General features: G+C 40.1%; 1 protein-coding gene across 1 annotated transcript; it reads left to right on the forward strand.

Moving 5' to 3' along the window:
• The first annotated feature begins 558 nt into the window (after positions 1 to 558).
• On the forward strand, positions 559 to 972 carry LOC135429733 (uncharacterized). Its single transcript, XM_064684172.1, has one exon. It carries the CDS (start codon positions 559 to 561, stop codon positions 970 to 972), a length of 414 nt encoding a protein of 137 aa, XP_064540242.1.
• The last annotated feature ends 19,750 nt before the right edge of the window (positions 973 to 20,722 follow it).

Here is a 20,722-nt window from a genome sequence, read left to right on the forward strand (position 1 = left end):
AGACGGTGCTAGGAGTTGCATGGTCTCAGCCGGAGTCCCACAGGGGTTGAACATAATGCAATGTTGAAAATAATGTACGACGAGGTGCTTAGGGTGCAATTGCCCCAGGGATGCAGAACCATAGGATTCGCAGATGACCTGGCTCTAGTAGTGGTGGGCAAATAGATAAGTAGAAGCGGCTGCGAATGCAGCCATAAGGAACGTGGTCAGCTGGATGCGTGGCGCTAGCATGGAGCTGACAGGCCATAAACCAGGCTGTGCTTATCACAAGCCGCGAAATAATTGAGTTTGCTAGATTTTAGGTGGACAGCGTAAGTATCGGGTCAAAGGCCTCTATCAAGTGTCTGGGGGTCATGTTAGACAACAGTCCTGGTTTTCGACCTCACGTAGATTATGTTAGCCAGAAAAAGCCAAATTGAAGGCGGCCCTTTCGAAGACCCAAAATAGAGCAGGCAGAAGTCTACTTCTCGTAGAGACTCGGAGACGTAGCCTCTAGTGCTCTATGCTGCTCCGATATGGGCATTAGCGGTTGCAAGCCAGAAAGGCCTCCGAAAGAAGATGTCAGTCCCCTACAGGCTCAGCGCACTCCGCGCTATTTCTGGATTTCGGACGGAGTCGGACGAGGCAGCCACAGTATTGGCGGGAATGCTCCCAGTAGATATATTGGCCAAGGAAATTGAGAAAAAATACATAGCCCGAATAGCGATGGGCGATGCCATCTCAATGGACGTCATCCGAAGTTCGGAGAGAGCAGCATCAATGGCAATTTGGCAGGAAAGATGGATCACAGCGAACAAGGGGAGATGGACACACAAACTAATCCCCAATCTGGAGCAATGGACTGGGAGACGGAATGGAGAAATTAACTTTGTCCTAACGCAGTTCTTTTCTGGAAACAGCGTACAGGAAGTATCTCCAGAGGTTCAGGCACGGGAACACTCCATAGTGCCCGAACTGTCTAAATCTGGATGAAGACCCGGAACATGTGCTGTACCAATGCTCGAGGTACAGAGAGGCAGAAGGTTTTGAGGGACCTGAGGGACTGGTGACGTTCATGTTAAAAGGAGACGACATCCGGAGAAGTCTAAGCCAGCTCATTATAGGCATCTAGAGGGATCTGAGAATATACGAAAAGGAGCGACGAATAATGGAGACTGCCTAAAATAGGTAATACTTAGCGGTGATCCCGCGGGGAATGTGGGGTTTGAAAAACTGACGCTACAAAGCACGATTTATACACAAGACTCGCTACAAAAACCAAAAAGATTTTAATGGATGAGTCCAACAACGCCAGTAATATGCCCGGTGTTTCGGAGTAGATTCGAGAACTGCAGTGGCAAATCAATGCTCTGCAGATGGATGCATTTTTATCATAAGCTACGGTGGCGACTGTGCCGTTTGCGACCACATAACGCTTTGCAATTTATCTGCCAAATTTCACCTGCAACAACCAAAAATTGTCATTTGCTCACGTAAAACGATTGTTTTGTCTATTTGACATCAACAACGAAAATGACAAGTTCGATCAATTTCGTCAATTTGAGTGTTGATGTTATCTTGGTTGTAGCGAATTGGCAACTTGCCCTCCATCCAAAAACAAATACCAAGCAACAAGCTGCGACTATATCATTCGCACGCTGTTCCTCGCGGAGACGCCTCTCGATCTGGGAGGAAAATGATTAGGAAACTCGCCAAAATAGCATATAAAATGCTTGCCACAGTCAAAGCAATTGCTATTTTTGCTATCGGTCCCGACGCGCTGCCCATTACTATAAGTGCTGTTGCTAAATGACATTGCTGAATCCTTGCGTTCCCACTCGCGAAATTTAAAAAAGATTCCATAGAGTACTTGAGATGTCAAACGTCTGCAATCGGCTGACCGTTCCCGCGGCAAATCGCGAGATCAAATAAGCCACACTGCTCGACGACAGCAAAACAATTCACCCCGCAGCCACCTATATAATTGGAAAACCGTCTCCACATTACCGATCCCACAGTTTCTTATCGACTCCGTATCAGAGGTATCTGCAATACCCATTCAGTAGTTAGAGACAATACCAAACAAAGCGACTTACTCCAATATGAAGCAAATCATACGTTCATCCACACTTATGGTCTACATAGGGCACAGCTGAATTTGGGGCTTCTTCGCTGTCTCATATGGCCATTCATAGTTGCAGACGTTGGAACAGCTCTCATTGGTGCAGATTTGCTGGCCAAATATCAACTGCTCAATTATCTCAAAAACAAATGTCTCATCGACTCGATCACTGACCTTACAGCACCCGCATAACTTTCTACTATGAATCACACTTCTGTTTCAGCAGCACAAGTTGATATATCGGCGGAAGAAAATCTCCGAGTCGCCATGGGGTACGACACTTTATTGAAACCAACTAAGCTCAGTCTCGGATTGGGCGCGAAAAGCAAGCAATAAGTTCAATTTCTCAGCTACGTTATCAACGAACACGAAATGAAACGGCCCACTTCCTGAATTGACGCCATCTTCAACCATGCTCGTCCTCATGCCATCAGCCAACTGGGTCGGTTTCTTGGCATCATCAAGTAGTACCTTAGAAGCCGGCCACATTCGTCGCACACTCAGGCGCCCTTGGATAAGTTGCTAAGAAACGAAAAAAAATAACGACCAACGAAAGATTAAATCGACAACGCAACTCGTGGCTGCTTTCGATACGAACGCAGTGTGGCTGACGCTGCGATCCTGTCACATCCATTTCCAAATGCAAAACTTCCGCTATCGTGTGATGCGTCTGATGTTGCTATCGGAGCCACACTAGAGAAACAAGTGAATGACAGCCACTTGGTTTTTTCTCTAAGCAAATAAGCAACGCAGAAAAAAAACTACAGTACATACGATCGAGAACTACTGTCAGTATTTGAATCATCAAATATTTTAAATATTGGCTCGAAGTACGAATGTTTATCATCAAAACTGACGACAAGCCTCTGACATATGCTTCTAAGCAACGACCTGATAAAACCTCGCCTCGTCAACTTTGCTAGTTAAGTTTTATTTCGCAACAATTCAAAGCCAGCGTCCGTAAAGGTAGAACAGATAGAGGAAGCGCCAGCCGATGACCCACAACTAGACTTATAGCAAGGAAAGTCGTCACTTAAACTCCAAAAAGTTATCTTTTTTGGCATTATTAATCAATTCTGCCATGTTTCCCCGGGATACGGGCGTCCATATGAACCGCAAGCTCTACGATAGCAAGTGCAATCTTCCCGGACTCGCTATTGTTCGTACATAATCTTTCACATCCGAGTGTCAGGGAAACTCAAATTCGGCAGAAGTTTGGCATTGCAAGGCCAATGCGTGAAAATCAACGCACATACTCATCTTGTACCTGCAAAAATCATTGTGCCCAACGGCAGATTTGATCGTGTCATCGTGGTCATGCCACCGCATCAAAACTTTCGATATTGTCCCACCATGATCGATCGTTCTTTACGCTGGCCAGAAGCAGTTGAAACTGCTGAAACGATTGCCCGAGCTTTTTGGTCACAATATATCTCGCGATTTGGGCACCTAAAATCGTAAACACGGATCAAGGCACTCAATTCGAATCATCTTTGTTCAAGGAATTAGTTAATGTAGTCGATAGCGAACGCATAAATACCACTAGCTATCATCCACAATAAAACGAACTTCTTCTTGATCTTTGAAAGCAGCCCTGATGTGCCACTCGGACACTCCATGGACTCAACTTCTGCCAGTCGTGCTTCTAGGACTCCGCACGTGCTACAAGCAAGACACAAGGTCGTTCAACGTCAGAGCGATAGAGTTTACGAGATCAACGGCAAGAAAGTTGCAGTTTCGGTAGATCGACTTAAAACTGCATTTATTACCAACGAGGGCACCTACGAAGAGCAGTTCCGTGTACATTAGAGAGGGCGGCACTGTAATATTGTTGTTGCTGGCGTAACTTAATGTTAATTGATATCAAAGGAGTTTAGCAGATTGGTATCCCTGGCCCTTCTCATTCTCATCCCTTCTTTCTGGTGAAATAGATGATCCAGCTAGCGACAGCTCAAGCTTCGTAGATGTATAAATATGGAATTATAAAGAAAAACATAGAATATTAATAAACTCTTTTGGTGTAAATGCAGTGGTTTTTAGTATGTTAATTAATTTGAAATGTCGTATGTCTGTAAACACTTTCCCTGAAAATAGTGTTCGTTTACCCGAACCTAGGTACTAGCACCCTTTTTGTAATCTTCTTGTTTGGGCTACAGCCAACCCGCAAGAGCAATCGCAACGGCCGAAGAGCGTATATTATAAGAGAGCGCATGAAAAGAGCGAGTAACGAAAATGCATCTGTGCCTAGATCAGCCGCATTGAGTGATGTCTTATCACTCAATGGATCGCACTCACGGTTGAGTGGAATTTAGTGGCTCTCTCAAGAGCCCTGTTACTTTAAGTTATCTTACTTTCTTGTATTTTGTAATTCTATTGAGCTTTGAATTTGCTAGCATAGTAACAGCGGAGTTTGCGACACATTTCGAAGTCTGTGAGCGTCAGTCCAAGTCACCGGACGTATTCTCTGTGTAGGTCAATTTACTTAATATAAAAGTTAGGTTAAAATTCAATAAAAGTTGAAGTCTTTTAAAATGAATAACCCCGCTCGTGAACTGGGACTCTCTTTCTAAATCTCAACATTCGCAACAATCGTGCAAAAACCTCAAAGCCGCCTCGGTTGGTAACCACGCCACTTAATTGAGAGGGTGAGTACAATTTGACACTAACGTGTTAGGTTAGGTGATCAGAATTGCCGAAAACCTCATGTATTTAAGTTTTGAGCAAACTGCACTGTTGACCTCGTTGGAGAAATCACTGAAAAAATACAAAGCTGATGAATCGGTACATACGGAAACCCAGCTGGAAGCCAGGCTCGAATCGCTGGTAGAAATTACCGCAGAATTTAAACGCAACCATCAGCAGCTTGTACGAGTGCGAGACAACGAGGAGATTAAAACAAGGTATTTTGATCCGGCAATCAGGGATGTGTTTGAGGAGACCTACATCGTGAAAGTAGCAGAATTACGTAATGAGGTGCATGAACACAAGGAGCAAAGACATCCGACATCTACCGCATTCAATGAGACGTGTTTGTATCAGACTATGAATGAACAGTGTATAACCCATATAGAGGAAGTGAAGCTGCCCACGGTTAGCCTACCAACTTTCAGTGGTAAATTCATAGATTGGCCGGCATTCCAGGAGGTGTTCCTATCGCGTGTCCATCACTGTCAGAGACCAACTGACTTACATCGCTTTCATTATTTAAAGGATTCGCTATCAGAGGAAGCTGCTAAAGATATAGAGCACCTGACTTTGATAGAATCGAATTATCCAGTGGCATGGAGAATGCTGCTGAGCTTATATGACAATAAACGAGTATTGTTTTCACATTACATGGATGTTTTTGATCATCAATTAGCAGTTCAACATGGAGACGCCGAGTGTCTAAGGTGGTTTGTGCAGACCTGTCGCTCATGTGTGAATTGGTTGGAGAAAGCTGGAGTTGATATAAAACAGTAATCTCAAGTTTTGGTATATTATATGATGAGAAAGCTACCTCAAAAATTAAGAGTAGATTGGGAAGAGCTTTGTGTTTTCCTCGAGTCTTAATATCGAACGATGATTACGGCATCGACGGGAAGTTGCGAGGAAACGCAGCCAATAGATAGCCGCAGGAATAAAAAAGCAAGGCGTATATGGCTTACGTGCAATCCAAAGAGACGCAAAAGCTTCATTTATTACTCGACAAGCGGACATATGAATCGTCTGCGGAAATGTGGAGCACCCAGTTGGAACTTGTAATGTATTCAAGGAAATGAGTGCGTCGGATCGTGAGGCAATTGTCTTGAAACATCGGTTATGTTTTAAGCGTCTTAGTCCGAATCATCAAGCAGCTGCATGTGGCAGCTCGCGAAATTGTTCAAGGTTCGCCGAGCGGCACCATACTCTAATCCACCTGGATAGAACGCGTGGTCAAATGGATGCGCCTAGAAACGGCGCCCCAAGGAATATGGATACAAGTGCACAGCAAGTATCTACAAATTTAATCAACGGAAAGGATGAAGTCCTTCATTTTACAAGACAGGAGGTCTTATTACTAAGAGCAACGGTGCTTATCGAGTCCAAAGATGGCTACCCCTTGAAGTTTCGAGCCTTCTTGGATCAGGGTTCCCAAGCATCGTTCATTTCAGAGAGTGCAGCCCAACAACTACGGTCTACGGTCAACGGTTTAGCGAATGAAAGAATCACCAAAGCGTCTACAGGAATTGAGTTAAATTTAGGATCCCTATATGATCCACAGGTAAAGCATAAGATATTTGCGTATGTCCTACCCAAGGTGAGTCAAAGAATGCCTGACAGAAGAATATATACCACGTAGTGGCCACATCTAAAGGATTTCCGTTTAGCCGAATGAAATTATTTTATTCCACAAGGTGTCGACATTTTGCTCGGGAGCGATATTTATGATGAGCTGATGCTAGGTGAAGCAAACCGAGGACCAACAGGTTAACCTCTTGCACAAAATACGCATTTGGGCTATATCGTGTCTGGAAAGATCAACGAACGTGCGTCGTTGGTGTCATCGCATACGGTGAAGGTACAAACTCACGTTGCAAATGAGAAGCTCGACAATGTTTTACGCAAGTTTTGGCAACTAGAGCAATTTGACAATGAGTCTCCAGGTCTCTCACTGGAGAAGAGGTGGTGCGAGGACTTCTTTGTCAATACTTGTCGTCGCTTATCTTCGGGAAAATATATTGTACGTCTACCCTTTTTGTCCCATCTGGACAAAACTATGGTGATTGGTTCGCACTGAATCGGTTAGATTATCTAGACAGGCGTCTGCGAGCAGATCCCAAGTTAAAAGAAGCATATTGGCACACCATTAATGAGTATCTGGAGCTGGGCCAAATGGAACGGATTACGCCTAAGGTTTATAACATCATGCAATCATCATCTGAAGCAGGAGTTCAACATTGTTATCCACCGCATCACCCAGTTATAAAGGAAACATCATCAACTACGAAGGTACGAGCTGTGTTCTACGGCTCCAGCAAGACAAGCAATGGGAAGTCATTGAATGACATTTTAGCAATTGGGCCAATATTACACTTGCAGCTACCTGGAGTTATTCTCAATTGGCGTGGTCTAAGATTCGTGTTTGTGCCTGATGTAGAGAAAATGTACAAGTGCATCGATATTCCAAGGGACGATGCCCAGTATCAGCGCATATTATGGAAACCCAATAAGAACGATTACATCGAGGAGTATGCATGCTTAACAGTTATGTTCGGAACTAGTTCAGCACCATATTAAGCTCTGCGAGTCATGCAGCAGTTAGTTGCAGACGAAAAGGAGACATTTCCATTGGCAGTGGATTTGGTGAAACATCAGATGTATGTCGATGACATATTTTCTCGAGCGGATTGTGCCGCAGAGGCGGAAGCTATCCAGACTCAAGTCATTGGTATCTTACGCAGTGGCACATTTGGGTTGAGAAAGTGGGCAAGTAATTGCCCAAAATTGTTAGAAAAGATACCAAGCGAATTTCGAGAAACTAAGGGATTGTTGCACCTTGATGGCGAGGACACAATTTGTACGCTGGGTATACACTGGAGCCCCGTAGAGGATGACTTTCGATTTCATTTAAATTTTGAACTATCAGCAGGCTTACCTACGAAGCGGTCAATTCTGTCAACAGTTTCAAGGTTATTTGATCCTGTGGGATGGCTGAGTCCGATTATTGTAACCGGGAAAATAATCATGCAGCGTCTATGGAAGGATAAGATTGGTTGGGATGATATAGTGCCAGCAGCCGTTAGAAGAGAATGGGAGAAGTTTTTAAACGAAGTTGCCCAATATTTCAGACATACGCATACCACGATATTTAACATAGGAATTATATAACGTAGCAGCAGAACTACACATCTTTTGTGATGCATCAGCGCAAGCCTATGGAGCGGATACACATTTACGTGTTCCAACCGGTAGGTGCTATCAAAATGTAAGGTCTCGCCTGTTAAGTCACAATTAACCATAGCCCGAGCTGAGTTGTGTGCTGCTCTTGAAGCTGCAAAATATTAACTTTTGCAGTACTATTTTTTGGTCTGACTCAATGATAACGGTCAGTTGGATCCGTGGAGGAGGTGCAAACTGGAAAGTTTTTTTTTCAAATCGCATAAACAATATTCTGGAGATCTCGAATGGAAGACAATGGAGACATGTTCCCTGGAATGATTACCCTGCCGACCATCTGAGTCGGGGAATTAGCGTATATAAGTTGACGTCATGTGAACTGTGGTGGCATGGACCGCAGTGGTTACAGGGGCCGGAAGAAGGATGGCCTTGCAATAACATTGATCAACAGTCTCTTTCACATGTGAGTATTGAGACAAGAAGCTTGACTTGCCACAAGATATCATTGGAAGAGGTGCCTAGCTCGATGTTCGTAGCTCAATATTCATCGTATACATATTCTTTGAGTTATGGCATAAGTTATGCGTAAGCGAACTGAGGTATCAACAGATGAATTAGAGGAAAGCCTCAGAGAAGTAATAAGATTTGTGCAGAAGGACTGCTTTGAAAAGGAATGGAAAGCACTGTCTTCTAGCAAACCGGTCCCAAGAGATAGCTGTTTACTACCCCTCAACCCATATTTTGATTTGGAGGGGCGCGTCTTATGGCTCGGAGAAAGATTGCGGGACGCCTTGTTGCCAGTGAATGAGAAACATCCATATATATTACCCTATAAACATTATTTCACGAGTCTTGTCGTAAATTATAGTCATGCTTGTACTTTTCATGGAGGCTCCTCGCTAACACTCAATTATATAAGAAAGAAATTCTGGATCATCAATGGGCGCAACGCAGTTCGTTTTGGTATACATAAATGTGTTACATGTTTCCAAATGAAGACTCAGTTTTCATGTCAACAAATGGGAAATTTGCCAGCGGTGCGTGTGCGGCCCTCAAGAGCTTTCTCATCTGTCGGAGTTGACTATGCAGGGACCTATTAATATTTCGCCATCAAAGGGTAGAGGACGTGTAGCACAAAAGGGATACGTTGCCGTGCTTATATGTTTGGTGACCAAGGTCATACATTTAGAGCCAGTGAAAAACTACTTCAAGAAGGGAATCACTTGGCAGTTCAGCCCTCCATCAGCTCAACACATTGGTGGATTATAGAAAGACGGAGTTAAGTCCATGAAGTATCATCTCAAGAGAACCATTGGAGAGCGAGTGTTAACCTTTGAGGAATTGCAACAGTGTTAGCACAAATTGAGTCTTGTCTTAATTCAAGGCCTTTATGTCCTTTTTCGAATGATCCTGAGGATTTGATGGTGTTAACCCCCGGTCACTTTCTCACTGGTGATGCGCTCTTGTCGCCTCTACACCTGAAGCACCTCAATTCAGCTTAATGCATCGGTGGAGAAACTGTCAATACTATTCACAACAATTTTGATGAAGAGAAATCTAGATATTGGATGCGTGGTGTTAATCAAGGATGAACGATTTCCTTCGAATCGATGACCTTTGGGTCAAATTACAAGCACTCATGCTGGTGCAGATGGATTAGTTAGAGTTGTGACTCTAAAAACAAGCAATGGTGTTATCAAACGGCCAGTAAGAAAGCTCTGTCCATTGCCCATATAAGAGAATTGGCTTGATAATGACACCTAACCTTTACGTAAATGTTAAATTGTACTCTTCTATTTTCAGTTTACGTTAAGGTACCAAGCCCGAGACTCTGAACGCTAGTGGACGTGAACTTGATAATGGATGCTGCAATCATCAAAGGGGGGAGAATGTTTGGGCTACAGCTAACCCGCAAGAGCAATCGCAACGGCCGAAGAGCGTATATTATAAGAGAGCGCATGAAAAGAGCGAGTAACGAAAATGCATCTGTGCCTAGATCAGCCGCATTGAGTGATGTCTTATCACTCAATGGATCGCACTCATGGTTGAGTGGAATTTAGTGGCTCTCTCAAGAGCCCTGTTACTTTAAGTTATCTTACTTTCTTGTATTTTGTAATTCTATTGAGCTTTGAATTTGCTAGCATAGTAACAGCGGAATTTGCGACACATTTCGAAGTCTGTGAGCGTCAGTCCAAGTCACCGGACGTATGCTCTGTGCAGGTCAACTTACTTAATATAAAAGTTAGGTTAAAATTCAATAAAAGTTGAAGTCTTTTAAAATGAATAACCCCGCTCGTGAACTGGGACTCTCTTTCTAAATCTCAACATTCGCAACAATCGTGCAAAAACCTCAAAGCCGCCTCGGTTGGTAACCACGCCGCAGGCCGCATCATATCTACGGGCAGTTTGGGGCTCCGCACATGGCGCAGCCGATATCCAACACTTCTCGTTATTAAAGACAGTTGTATTATCTGCAAAAAAATTTTATTACAAGTGCGAAGACTTTCAATCAGACACTTTTTGGTGTTCGAAGTGACCGGACGTGCTCGCGGAATAAAATTGAAAATCAAAATTCAAGTGCACCCCCAAACGGCCAAACGCTAGTGTGGCTTTTGCAATCCCGCACAAAGATTGCAACGCATCAAATATTAGAAAACACATAAACGGCAAAAATGAAAACAAAACTACTTTGCTGACAAGATTTGTTTAAAGTGAAACGAAATAAAATCAAACCGAAAAATAAGGTTGTCAAAAAAGTGAGCAACTCGTTAGCGGTCCGTGCTGACATGCACCCAGCCAGTGGCAATGCCATACCAGTGCTGCAGTGCTACAGCAACGCACTCACAAGGAGTAACATGGGGTCGTCTCGAACTAACGAGGTAGGCCAACTAAATGCTGACGCCCCTACGTCGCTGATCACCTCAATGCTTAACAGCCGCGTAACAACAGCTGCCAATAGATTCTCCGCGCTGATGTCTGCAAGAAGTACTTCAGTTTCACTTTCCTACCCTTTAATGGACTCCGAAGACCCCGGCAGCAGCCCATACGCTGGTGCTTGTGTGAGTAAAGACCCATGCGAAGCCCTAGTGCGTATAATAGATATCGTCAAACCCAATTCAACCGCCGCAGCCGCGGCTCTACTGATTCAATCACAGGCGAGAAAAAAAATGATCAGCGTAGAGTCTTAGACAGCAGGTCCCCACCTGCCGCGCGGCGAAAACAGAAAAAGACTGACACCAGTCTAGTTGGCATACATGCTCCCAATAGATATGCACTCTTGGCACCACCCGATAACAACGAAGACATGGATACTGACCGATCTGAGGCCGAGCAGATAAATTCAGTTCCATGCCAGCACCAGCTCCTCCGTGCACGAAAAAAGGGCCAATCACAATGCCCCCACTAGAAGAAAGAAGCCACATCGTCCTAAATGGCATCGAAGACATCAACGACGTGTGGCTCATACTATCCGAAGTAGTGGACCTGGATAGCCTGACCAACAAATCCAACCTAGGACCTAGGACTATGCGACTCCTAGCCAATGATGTGCCCATATATAGGGACATCATACAGAAACTGGAACTGAACTGAATTAAAAAAAAATTTAATAGGAGAGATACTAGGTCAACAGTTACCCGATAAATTTCGCGTACACCAAAAAGCAAACCATAAACCCAAGCTTTCAAGGAAACTTTGCAGATCTGAATAGTGTACCAGATATTGTGAAATGTATTAAAGAATTTTCTGGCGATCCAGTAGGATTTAATTCAAGGAGCAAGGAAAAGGAAAGAATTCTACAAATATACTCCGACGACGTTGAAAAAGGCACTCCCAAATATTTTGCAATATTATACACAATTTGTGTCAAAATTACAGGATATGCAGATGAGGTGCTCGATTCATACAATGTTCATTTGAATTGGGATGCCATATCAAGGTGCCTCACTCTCCACTTCGCGAACAAACGCGATATCAGCAAATTAGAATACCAATTGACTACATTAGGGCAGGGTAGTCATTAATCGGTGGAAGACTTCTACTAAGTCGTCTACAAATACTTGTCATTAATACTAAACAAGATCGGTTCCATGAATTTGGGTATGGAGGCAGAGGTAATTAGGACAAAATCATACAGGGACAAAGCGTTAGACACATTCATTCGAAGTTTACGGGGAGACCTACCCCGTTTGCTTGGAAACAAGGATCCCGAAGACGTACCATCGGCACTACACTTGTGCCTAAAACTAGAAAATCAAATTAAAAAAAACCACAATCCAAACTTAAGGATTCCTGAACAAAGAGCGGTACCAGCCCCACGTACAATGCAACTACAAAGCTATAATCCGAATCATCGACAACCCCCTCCAGCCCCAGCACGAAGAACACTTCCAACGACTGTACCACAATACATTACTAATATGAATCGGAACAAAGGCAATTCTGGTTTTAAACCATCATACCAACCCAACCCCACACAGCCAAATTTTGCACGCGTCGAGAATCATGTGTCTGCCACTCCGTGGCTAAATTCTCAATACCAACAATTCCAACAGACCACCCCACCTCGGCCAATGGCACCCAAACCACATCCAAGGCCACATCCAATCAGAGCCAATTATATAAATAGACCACAATTTGAAGTAGGTAAAATACCTCCTATTCCTATGACCCAAACTACAAGAGACATAGGGCATATAATATACAGGCCAACAGAATACCAACAAGCTATGTAAGAGTACGAGACCCAAGAGAGGTAAGAGTACACTGTGGAAGAATATATCGAACAATCAAACGAAAACGGGGAAACCGACAACAACATCATAGACTACTCAGAATTACATTTTTTAGAATACCGACTCCTCATTAACATATTTCGTGTGTAAAATGAGGAGCGGCCAAACACTCAAGATACTAATAGATACAGGCTCAAATAGGAATTACATTCAACCAAAATTTGTCTCCAGTCACTATAGGTGGCAGTGTACTCATTACACACCACAAAGTTGCCCATCTATTTAACCACCCAGAAATAAATGTACAATATTTTATGTTGCCCACACTTACATCGTTCGATGCCATCTTAGGAAACGATAGTTTAAAAGAATTAAAAGCAGAAATTAAAATAAGCAAAAAATCATGACTATAAAAAATTCTACTCATGTGCCCATAAAAGAGAAAAAATACGACGCTTCGAATTTTGCTATCGGAGCGGTACTTTCTCAAAACGAAAGGCCAATAACATTTCTATCGAGAACGCTATCGAAAACTTATGAAAACTACGCGACTAACGAAAGAGAAATGCTCGCCATAATTTGGGCATTGAAAGCCCTCAAAAATTACCTTTACGGTAAGGCAAAAGTGATTGGTTTTTACCGATCATCAACCATTAACACATTCTCTTACTAGTTGGAACGGCAATGCGAGAATGAAGAGTTGGGAATCATATTTAGGAGGAATACAACTATGAATTGCTATACCGACCAGGTAAAGGCAATGTCGTGGCAGATGCGTTATCAAGGGTTAGCCAAGTGAACTCAGTGGCATCAACACAACACAGTGCCAACAGTTCAGCAGAACATTTAATCCCAAGCATCGAAGTCCCAATCAGCGCTTTCAAAAATCAGATATTTCTCCACAAAGGTAAAAATACAGACCATAAATTCAGTATCCCATTCCCAACGTTCCAAAGACATGAAATAACACAGCCTGATTATACAATAGCAGAATTGACAAAATGATTAAAAAAGTACCTTAACCCATCTGTCATTAACGGAATTTACAGAACCGAAGATATAATAGGCAAAATTCAGAATTTATATCCCAACAATTTTAAAAATATTAAGGCCAGATTCATTTCACTTATAGTCAAAGACCTCACAACAGAAGCAGAGCAGGACGAACCAATTCTTCAAATTCACAAAAGAGCCCATCGCAACGCACAAGAAAATAAATTGCAATTGGCAGAGAAATACTACTTCCCTAGAATGAAGAAAGAAATAGAAAACTAAGTTAAGCAATGCCAAGTTTGTAGAGGCGCTAAATACGATAGACATCCTCCGGGATTCGGAGGATCAAAGAAACACCCATACCAGAATTCCCCGGAGAAATCCTTCACATAGACATTTACTCGATAGAAAAGGTACTGTTCCTGAGTGCAGTAGATAAATTTTCGTAACTTGCACGAGGTAGCATTATTAAATCCAAGTCCATAGAAGTACTAATGAACTATTGTTATATTACGGTGTACCAAAAGTAGTCGTAATGGATAATGAAAAATCAGTTAATTCCGAAACAATCACCTTCATGTTGGGAGATCAGCTTAACATCCAAATTTGCAGAGCACCGCCCTATAAAAGTACTGTCAATGGGCAGGTTGAATGATTCCATTCCACATTATCCGAAATCATGAGATGCTTCAAAATGAAGAACGAACACCCAACATTTGAAGAATTACTTAACAGAACTATCTATGAATACAATTACACAATACACTCAGTTACGGAAAATCGAGCGTTAGATGAATTCTTTGGTAGAATTTCCTAAACTAATCTCGAACAATACTATAAAAGCCGACAGGACAATAATGACAAAATCAAGCAAAAGCAATTGAAAGACTTAGAGAACCACAAGGACAAGAGATATTCGTCAAACAGAATAGCAGGTTGGATCAAAACTCACTCCAAGATTTAAAAAGGAAAAAGTTAAAGAAGATAGAGGAGGTACTACCGTAATTTCCGAATCAGGCAAAACAATCCACAAAAGCAATATTAAAAGTTTATAATTTTTTTAGACTACTGGCCTTACTAAGAACATCATGTGTGTTTGTGAAAATAACCAATTATACAGATGCGATCTACAAGGGAGTCGGGAAAATACGAACGTCCACTAGAAAGATCATTCATTTCATCAACTTGGACCAAATCGAAAGTGCAGTTGATACAATCAAACATCACGTACCATATTTTCATCACAAAATCAGTCAAACATTCACCACATTTCACGCCATCATTTCATCATTTTACCGACGAAAGCCTAGATCTTTAAATTGCTTAGGATCGGCATGGAAATATGCAGCAGGCAGCCCAGACCTAGGAAAGATAGTTTCCTCAGCAATGAGATAGCTGTCAGTCTTCAGAATCAGGTTAGATTAATTAAAGAGGAATATTAGATTTGCCATCCAATGGACAAGATTTAATATTATGAAATCTCTGATTTTAAATGAAAACGAACTAGAGGAAATTAATAAACTTTTCGATAAAATTAATATGCCACCACTCTCAATAGAAGAATTGCTAGAATTTTCTGAAGTATCCGTTTTAAATAACAAGTCAACACTCCTTTACCTCGTCAAGATACCCAACTTTGAAAAAACCAATTATCAAAATATTCTTTTGAAACCAATTGTAAAGAAGAATTCAATAATTCATTTAGAAGAAAATCAAATATTCTTGTTTAACGAAGAAACATACCAGGTACAAAAAGATTGTAAACCATTGTAAATGTAACCATACGCGATTAGAACCAAATTGTTAATTTAAGAGATTCAAATTGTATACCCAAACTATTTAGAGGGAAAATATCACTTTGCAGCTTTAGAAATGCTGATCATGTCCCACAGATTGAAGAAATTGGCAACGGCATCATCGTGTTAAATAAATTTAACGGCACTATCACGTGGAATAATACCAAAAACCATCTGGAAGGTAGCCATCTGATACACTTCGAGAACGATACCGTGACCGTTAAAGATAAGGAGTTCAGCAACGCCGAGTCAGTGTTCATGAAGCCGGGGACTCCCATCATACAATTGACACCTCTAGAAGCTTAGCGACTAAAAGTGCTGTCACTAGAAGCTCTTGAGGGTCTCCATATAAATAACACAGAACAACTACAACACTTAAAGTCATAACACGCATGAGGACAAGCTTCAACTAAAGGGAGAAGAGTTAACTCAGAGGTTGTTGAATCGTTGGAACATGGTCAAAATCGCTAACCATGCGTCTGCAACATTCCGCAGCTGACGCTAAGAATTCTTTGGAACTAAGCGATCACGCCACCCGCTGAAATTACATTGCCGCCATTGCTATTGTTAGGTTTCATACAGACATAGATTTGATTTAAGTTTCAGTTCTAAAATCAGTCTTGAATTAAACAGATACGCTCTCTTGCAAATAAGATTTCTTTATTCAACATTACCGAAACCAACTGAGACGTTCCCAAGAAGATTTCTTTATTTCACATAAAGGGAAATACATAACTCATATACAGTGGCTCACAGCTTATTTTATGCAGCGCATACTCACGTCTTAAGAGGCATGTAGCAACAAAACTATTAGGAATTGAATAAACATTTTCGTACCATTGGAAAGTGTAATATGTCTAGTTTTATAAGGAACATCATTTATTAATAATATATTGTTACTATGTACCTTAAAAATTAAAAAACAAAAAATACTGAAAATTTTAGGTCACAGCTTATTTTATGCAGACACTTCTATGTGCAGCGGTACTTTACTGTTGCACTACCTAACGGTACTTTAATTTCGTATGCCTTTGCTATGCTTCAAGAAATGTTTTTACAGGCATTTTATTCTGAATTTGTCACTTGAAGTGTCCAAAGTAGGGAATATTCAAAATGGGTCCCCGAACAATAATTGAGCCAAAAGAATTGGTTAAAAACCACTTTAAGAACGGTCACTCTCAAAGAAAACTTGCAGAGATGGTGCAAAATAAAGGCAGAAAAGCCCCGAACTCAAGTTTCAACGAGAGTGACAAGCGATATATTGTACGGAAAATAAAGGCCCATCCGCGACTCTCCGCTCCAACACTTGCTTTCGAAGTTCAAGATGACCTAGGCAAGCAATGTAGCGTAGAAACTGTTCGCCGGGTACTGCGTGATCATGATTTTAATGGCCGAGTAGAACGAAAAAAAGCCTTCAACTCAAGGAACAGGCTTTGTAGACTCAACTTCGCCAGAGAACACGATTCAAAGGCTCCAGCATTCTGGAATTCAGTAATATTTGCAGATGAGTCTAAATTCAATATTTTTGGATCATACGGCGTTTGGCCGGAACCGAACACTGAGCTTAAAAAAGAGAACTTAAAATCAACTGTTAAGCATAGCGGTGGCAGCGCCACCTAAAAATATAGGCATACGTACGAATTTTTGCTTTTGTCAGGATAATGACCCAAAACACAAACAGGTATAGTTCAGTCGTGGCTTATTTATAATTCCCAGTCACCAGACTTGAAAATTATTGAAAATGTTTGTCGATATTGGATTAAAACATTCGAAAACACAAAATTTTGCAATAAAAACGACCTTAAAGTGGCACTGAAGACTGAGTGGCAGCAAATTTCAACAGAAGTAACCCAAAAGTTGGTGTTATCGATGCAGAATCGCCTTAAATTAGTTCTAAACAATAAAGGCTATCATACAAAGTATAAAAAAATATTAGTATTAACATAATAAGTAAAGTTATCCAAATCCTGACTACCTGCATAAAATAAGCTGTCCTAAAATTTTCCGAATTTTTTGTTTTTTAATTTTTAAGGTACATAGTAACTATATATTATTAATAAATGATGTTGCTTATAAAACTAGACATTTTACACTTTCCAATGGTACCAAAATGTTTATTCAATTCCTAAAAGTTTTGTTGCTACATATAATACCTCTTAAGTCGTGAGTATGCACTGCATAAAAGAAGCTGTGAGCCTCTGTACTTTATGGAGTCGCAGATCCTTAATTCTGCCTGTTACATACATTTGCAAAAATATATCATACCTTTTTAACCCATTTCAATAATGACTAATCAACCACTTTAATAAAAGTAATTACATTGATTACACAAACAGTTTATAATCCTATAAAAAATTAAATAAAAAAATATATTAAATAATTAAATAATTGGACAAAACTCAGGAAAGTGACATTGACATTATAAACACATGGAAGCACGTATATAAAAATAATCCGAAATCAGTTAACCTTTGACATTCACATATGAATTGTCTCACATTTCAAAGCATATTTACATATTTATGAACATACGTATCACATATACATACATATACCGCAGCGGCATTGCTCTAAAAAATTTTCGGTTGGTATGCACATTCATAAACACAGGTTTTGGCTCAAACATTTTTAAAATATTAATAAAACAATTCAGTTTAAAAATATTATCTCCCTTTCTACTGAAAATATTTTCATGGAGAAAGTGCCGGTTAAATTTATTCTGTACCCAAGAATGGCATCTAACCAATTTTCGGTTACCACCGTATTCCAGCGAGCTTCTTTTACTTAATCCACTTCCCCCCTCTTTGGTCAACTGTAGGACAGTCATTGGCGTTGTCTTCCTGCATATGGTAATTATTGGCGATCGATTGATTCTCCTTTTCTGTTTTCTGTTCCCTCCAAAACTGCAAAAAATTATCATTATTTCTACCTACAATTATAATGTATTATTAATAGATTATAATAGATTGTACCACGTGGTCTCCATAAAACTCTCATATCCCTAATAAAATCGTTGTTTTCAGGATATCTTCGGGAACTCATTAACCATTTTCAGTTATGAGTAAGGGCATAGCTTGCCAGACAGGATATAAATTCCCCTAACTGGGTCGGTGATTTTCCATCCCTATATCTATACCCTATAAACTGAACAAGATAGCCTATTTCAAATTTTTTCCTTAATACCTTTTTTCTCCTTCTTTTCTTACTTACTCACATTCTAATATAATATAGTTACTCAAGATTATTTCTTTTCACTACTACTACTACTTTTCACTCCCAGTGAACTGGGATGGGCGACTAAAATAACTACATCGTGTCGTTGAAGGTAAGAAATATTTATATTCTGATTAGGTTCTTAGTTTTCAATTTAAATTTCTGATGTATTTTTTAGTTAGGTTGGCACTCGTTTTGTTGACCATTAATAAATAAATACATTTTTCCCTATACAATGACGGTTTCTTTTAAAAAATAATGACTAAGAATTATGTATATCAACCACTTTAATAAAAGTAATTGGATTGATTAAACAATAGTTTATTATCGTTTAAGAAATTTAATCTATTTTATATTAGTAGCTACATCGGACAAAACTCAGGAAAGTGACATTGACATTATAAGCACATGGAAACACTTATCTAAAAATAATCCGAAATCAGTTAACCTTTGACATTCACATATGAATTGTCTCACATTTCAAAGCATATTTACATATTTATGAACATACGTATCACATATACATACATATACCGCAGCGGCATTGCTCTAAAAAATTTTCGGTTGGTATGCACATTCATAAACACAGGTTTTGGCTCAAACATTTTTAAAATATTAATAAAACAATTCAGTTTAAAAATATTATCTCCCTTTCTACTGAAAATATTTTCATGGAGAAAGTGCCGGTTAAATTTATTCTGTACCCAAGAATGGCATCTAACCAATTTTCGGTTACCACCGTATTCCAGCGAGCTTCTTTTACTTAATCCACTTCCCCCCTCTTTGGTCAACTGTAGGACAGTCATTGGCGTTGTCTTCCTGCATATGGTAATTATTGGCGATCGATTGATTCTCCTTTTCTGTTTTCTGTTCCCTCCAAAACTGCAAAAAATTATCATTATTTCTACCTACAATTATAATGTATTATTAATAGATTATAATAGATTGTACCACGTGGTCTCCATAAAACTCTCATATCCCTAATAAAATCGTTGTTTTCAGGATATCTTCGGGAACTCATTAACCATTTTCAGTTATGAGTAAGGGCATAGCTTGCCAGACAGGATATAAATTCCCCTAACTGGGTCGGTGATTTTCCATCCCTATATCTATACCCTATAAACTGAACAAGATAGCCTATTTCAAATTTTTTCCTTAATACCTTTTTTCTCCTTCTTTTCTTACTTACTCACATTCTAATATAATATAGTTACTCAAGATTATTTCTTTTCACTACTACTACTACTTTTCACTCCCAGTGAACTGGGATGGGCGACTAAAATAACTACATCGTGTCGTTGAAGGTAAGAAATATTTATATTCTGATTAGGTTCTTAGTTTTCAATTTAAATTTCTGATGTATTTTTTAGTTAGGTTGGCACTCGTTTTGTTGACCATTAATAAATAAATACATTTTTCCCTATACAATGACGGTTTCTTTTAAAAAATAATGACTAAGAATTATGTATATCAACCACTTTAATAAAAGTAATTGGATTGATTAAACAATAGTTTATTATCGTTTAAGAAATTTAATCTATTTTATATTAGTAGCTACATCGGACAAAACTCAGGAAAGTGACATTGACATTATAAGCACATGGAAACACTTATCTAAAAATAATCCGAAATCAGTTAACCTTTGACATTCACATATGAATCGTCTCACATTTCAAAGCATATTTTCATATTTATATACATTTGTATCACATGTGTATACCGCAGCGGCAATGCTCAAAAAAATTGTCGGGTGGGAGGGCTTATTCAAAAATATGATTGAATCATTCCACTGGTTGGGGTTCAACGTTATTTGTTTTGGGGTTGAGTATTTTTCTCCATTGGACTCGAACCCGAAACCGACTGCACTACTTGCTACCGCCTCTACTTGACAGCCATAACAATTCATATTTAACATAAAAAAAAAACATTTAAATAGCAGCACATACACAATTAAATCATTGTAACTTGCTTTTTACAGAATTTAATAAAGGCCCGCATAAATGAATGGAGGTACATGTATGTATGTA

This window comes from Drosophila montana, unplaced genomic scaffold, assembly GCF_035044405.1.
Source record: "Drosophila montana isolate Dmon_TW-CO22-7 unplaced genomic scaffold, ASM3504440v1 contig_2688_1, whole genome shotgun sequence".
In the NCBI taxonomy this organism is placed as follows: Eukaryota; Metazoa; Arthropoda; class Insecta; order Diptera; family Drosophilidae; genus Drosophila; species Drosophila montana.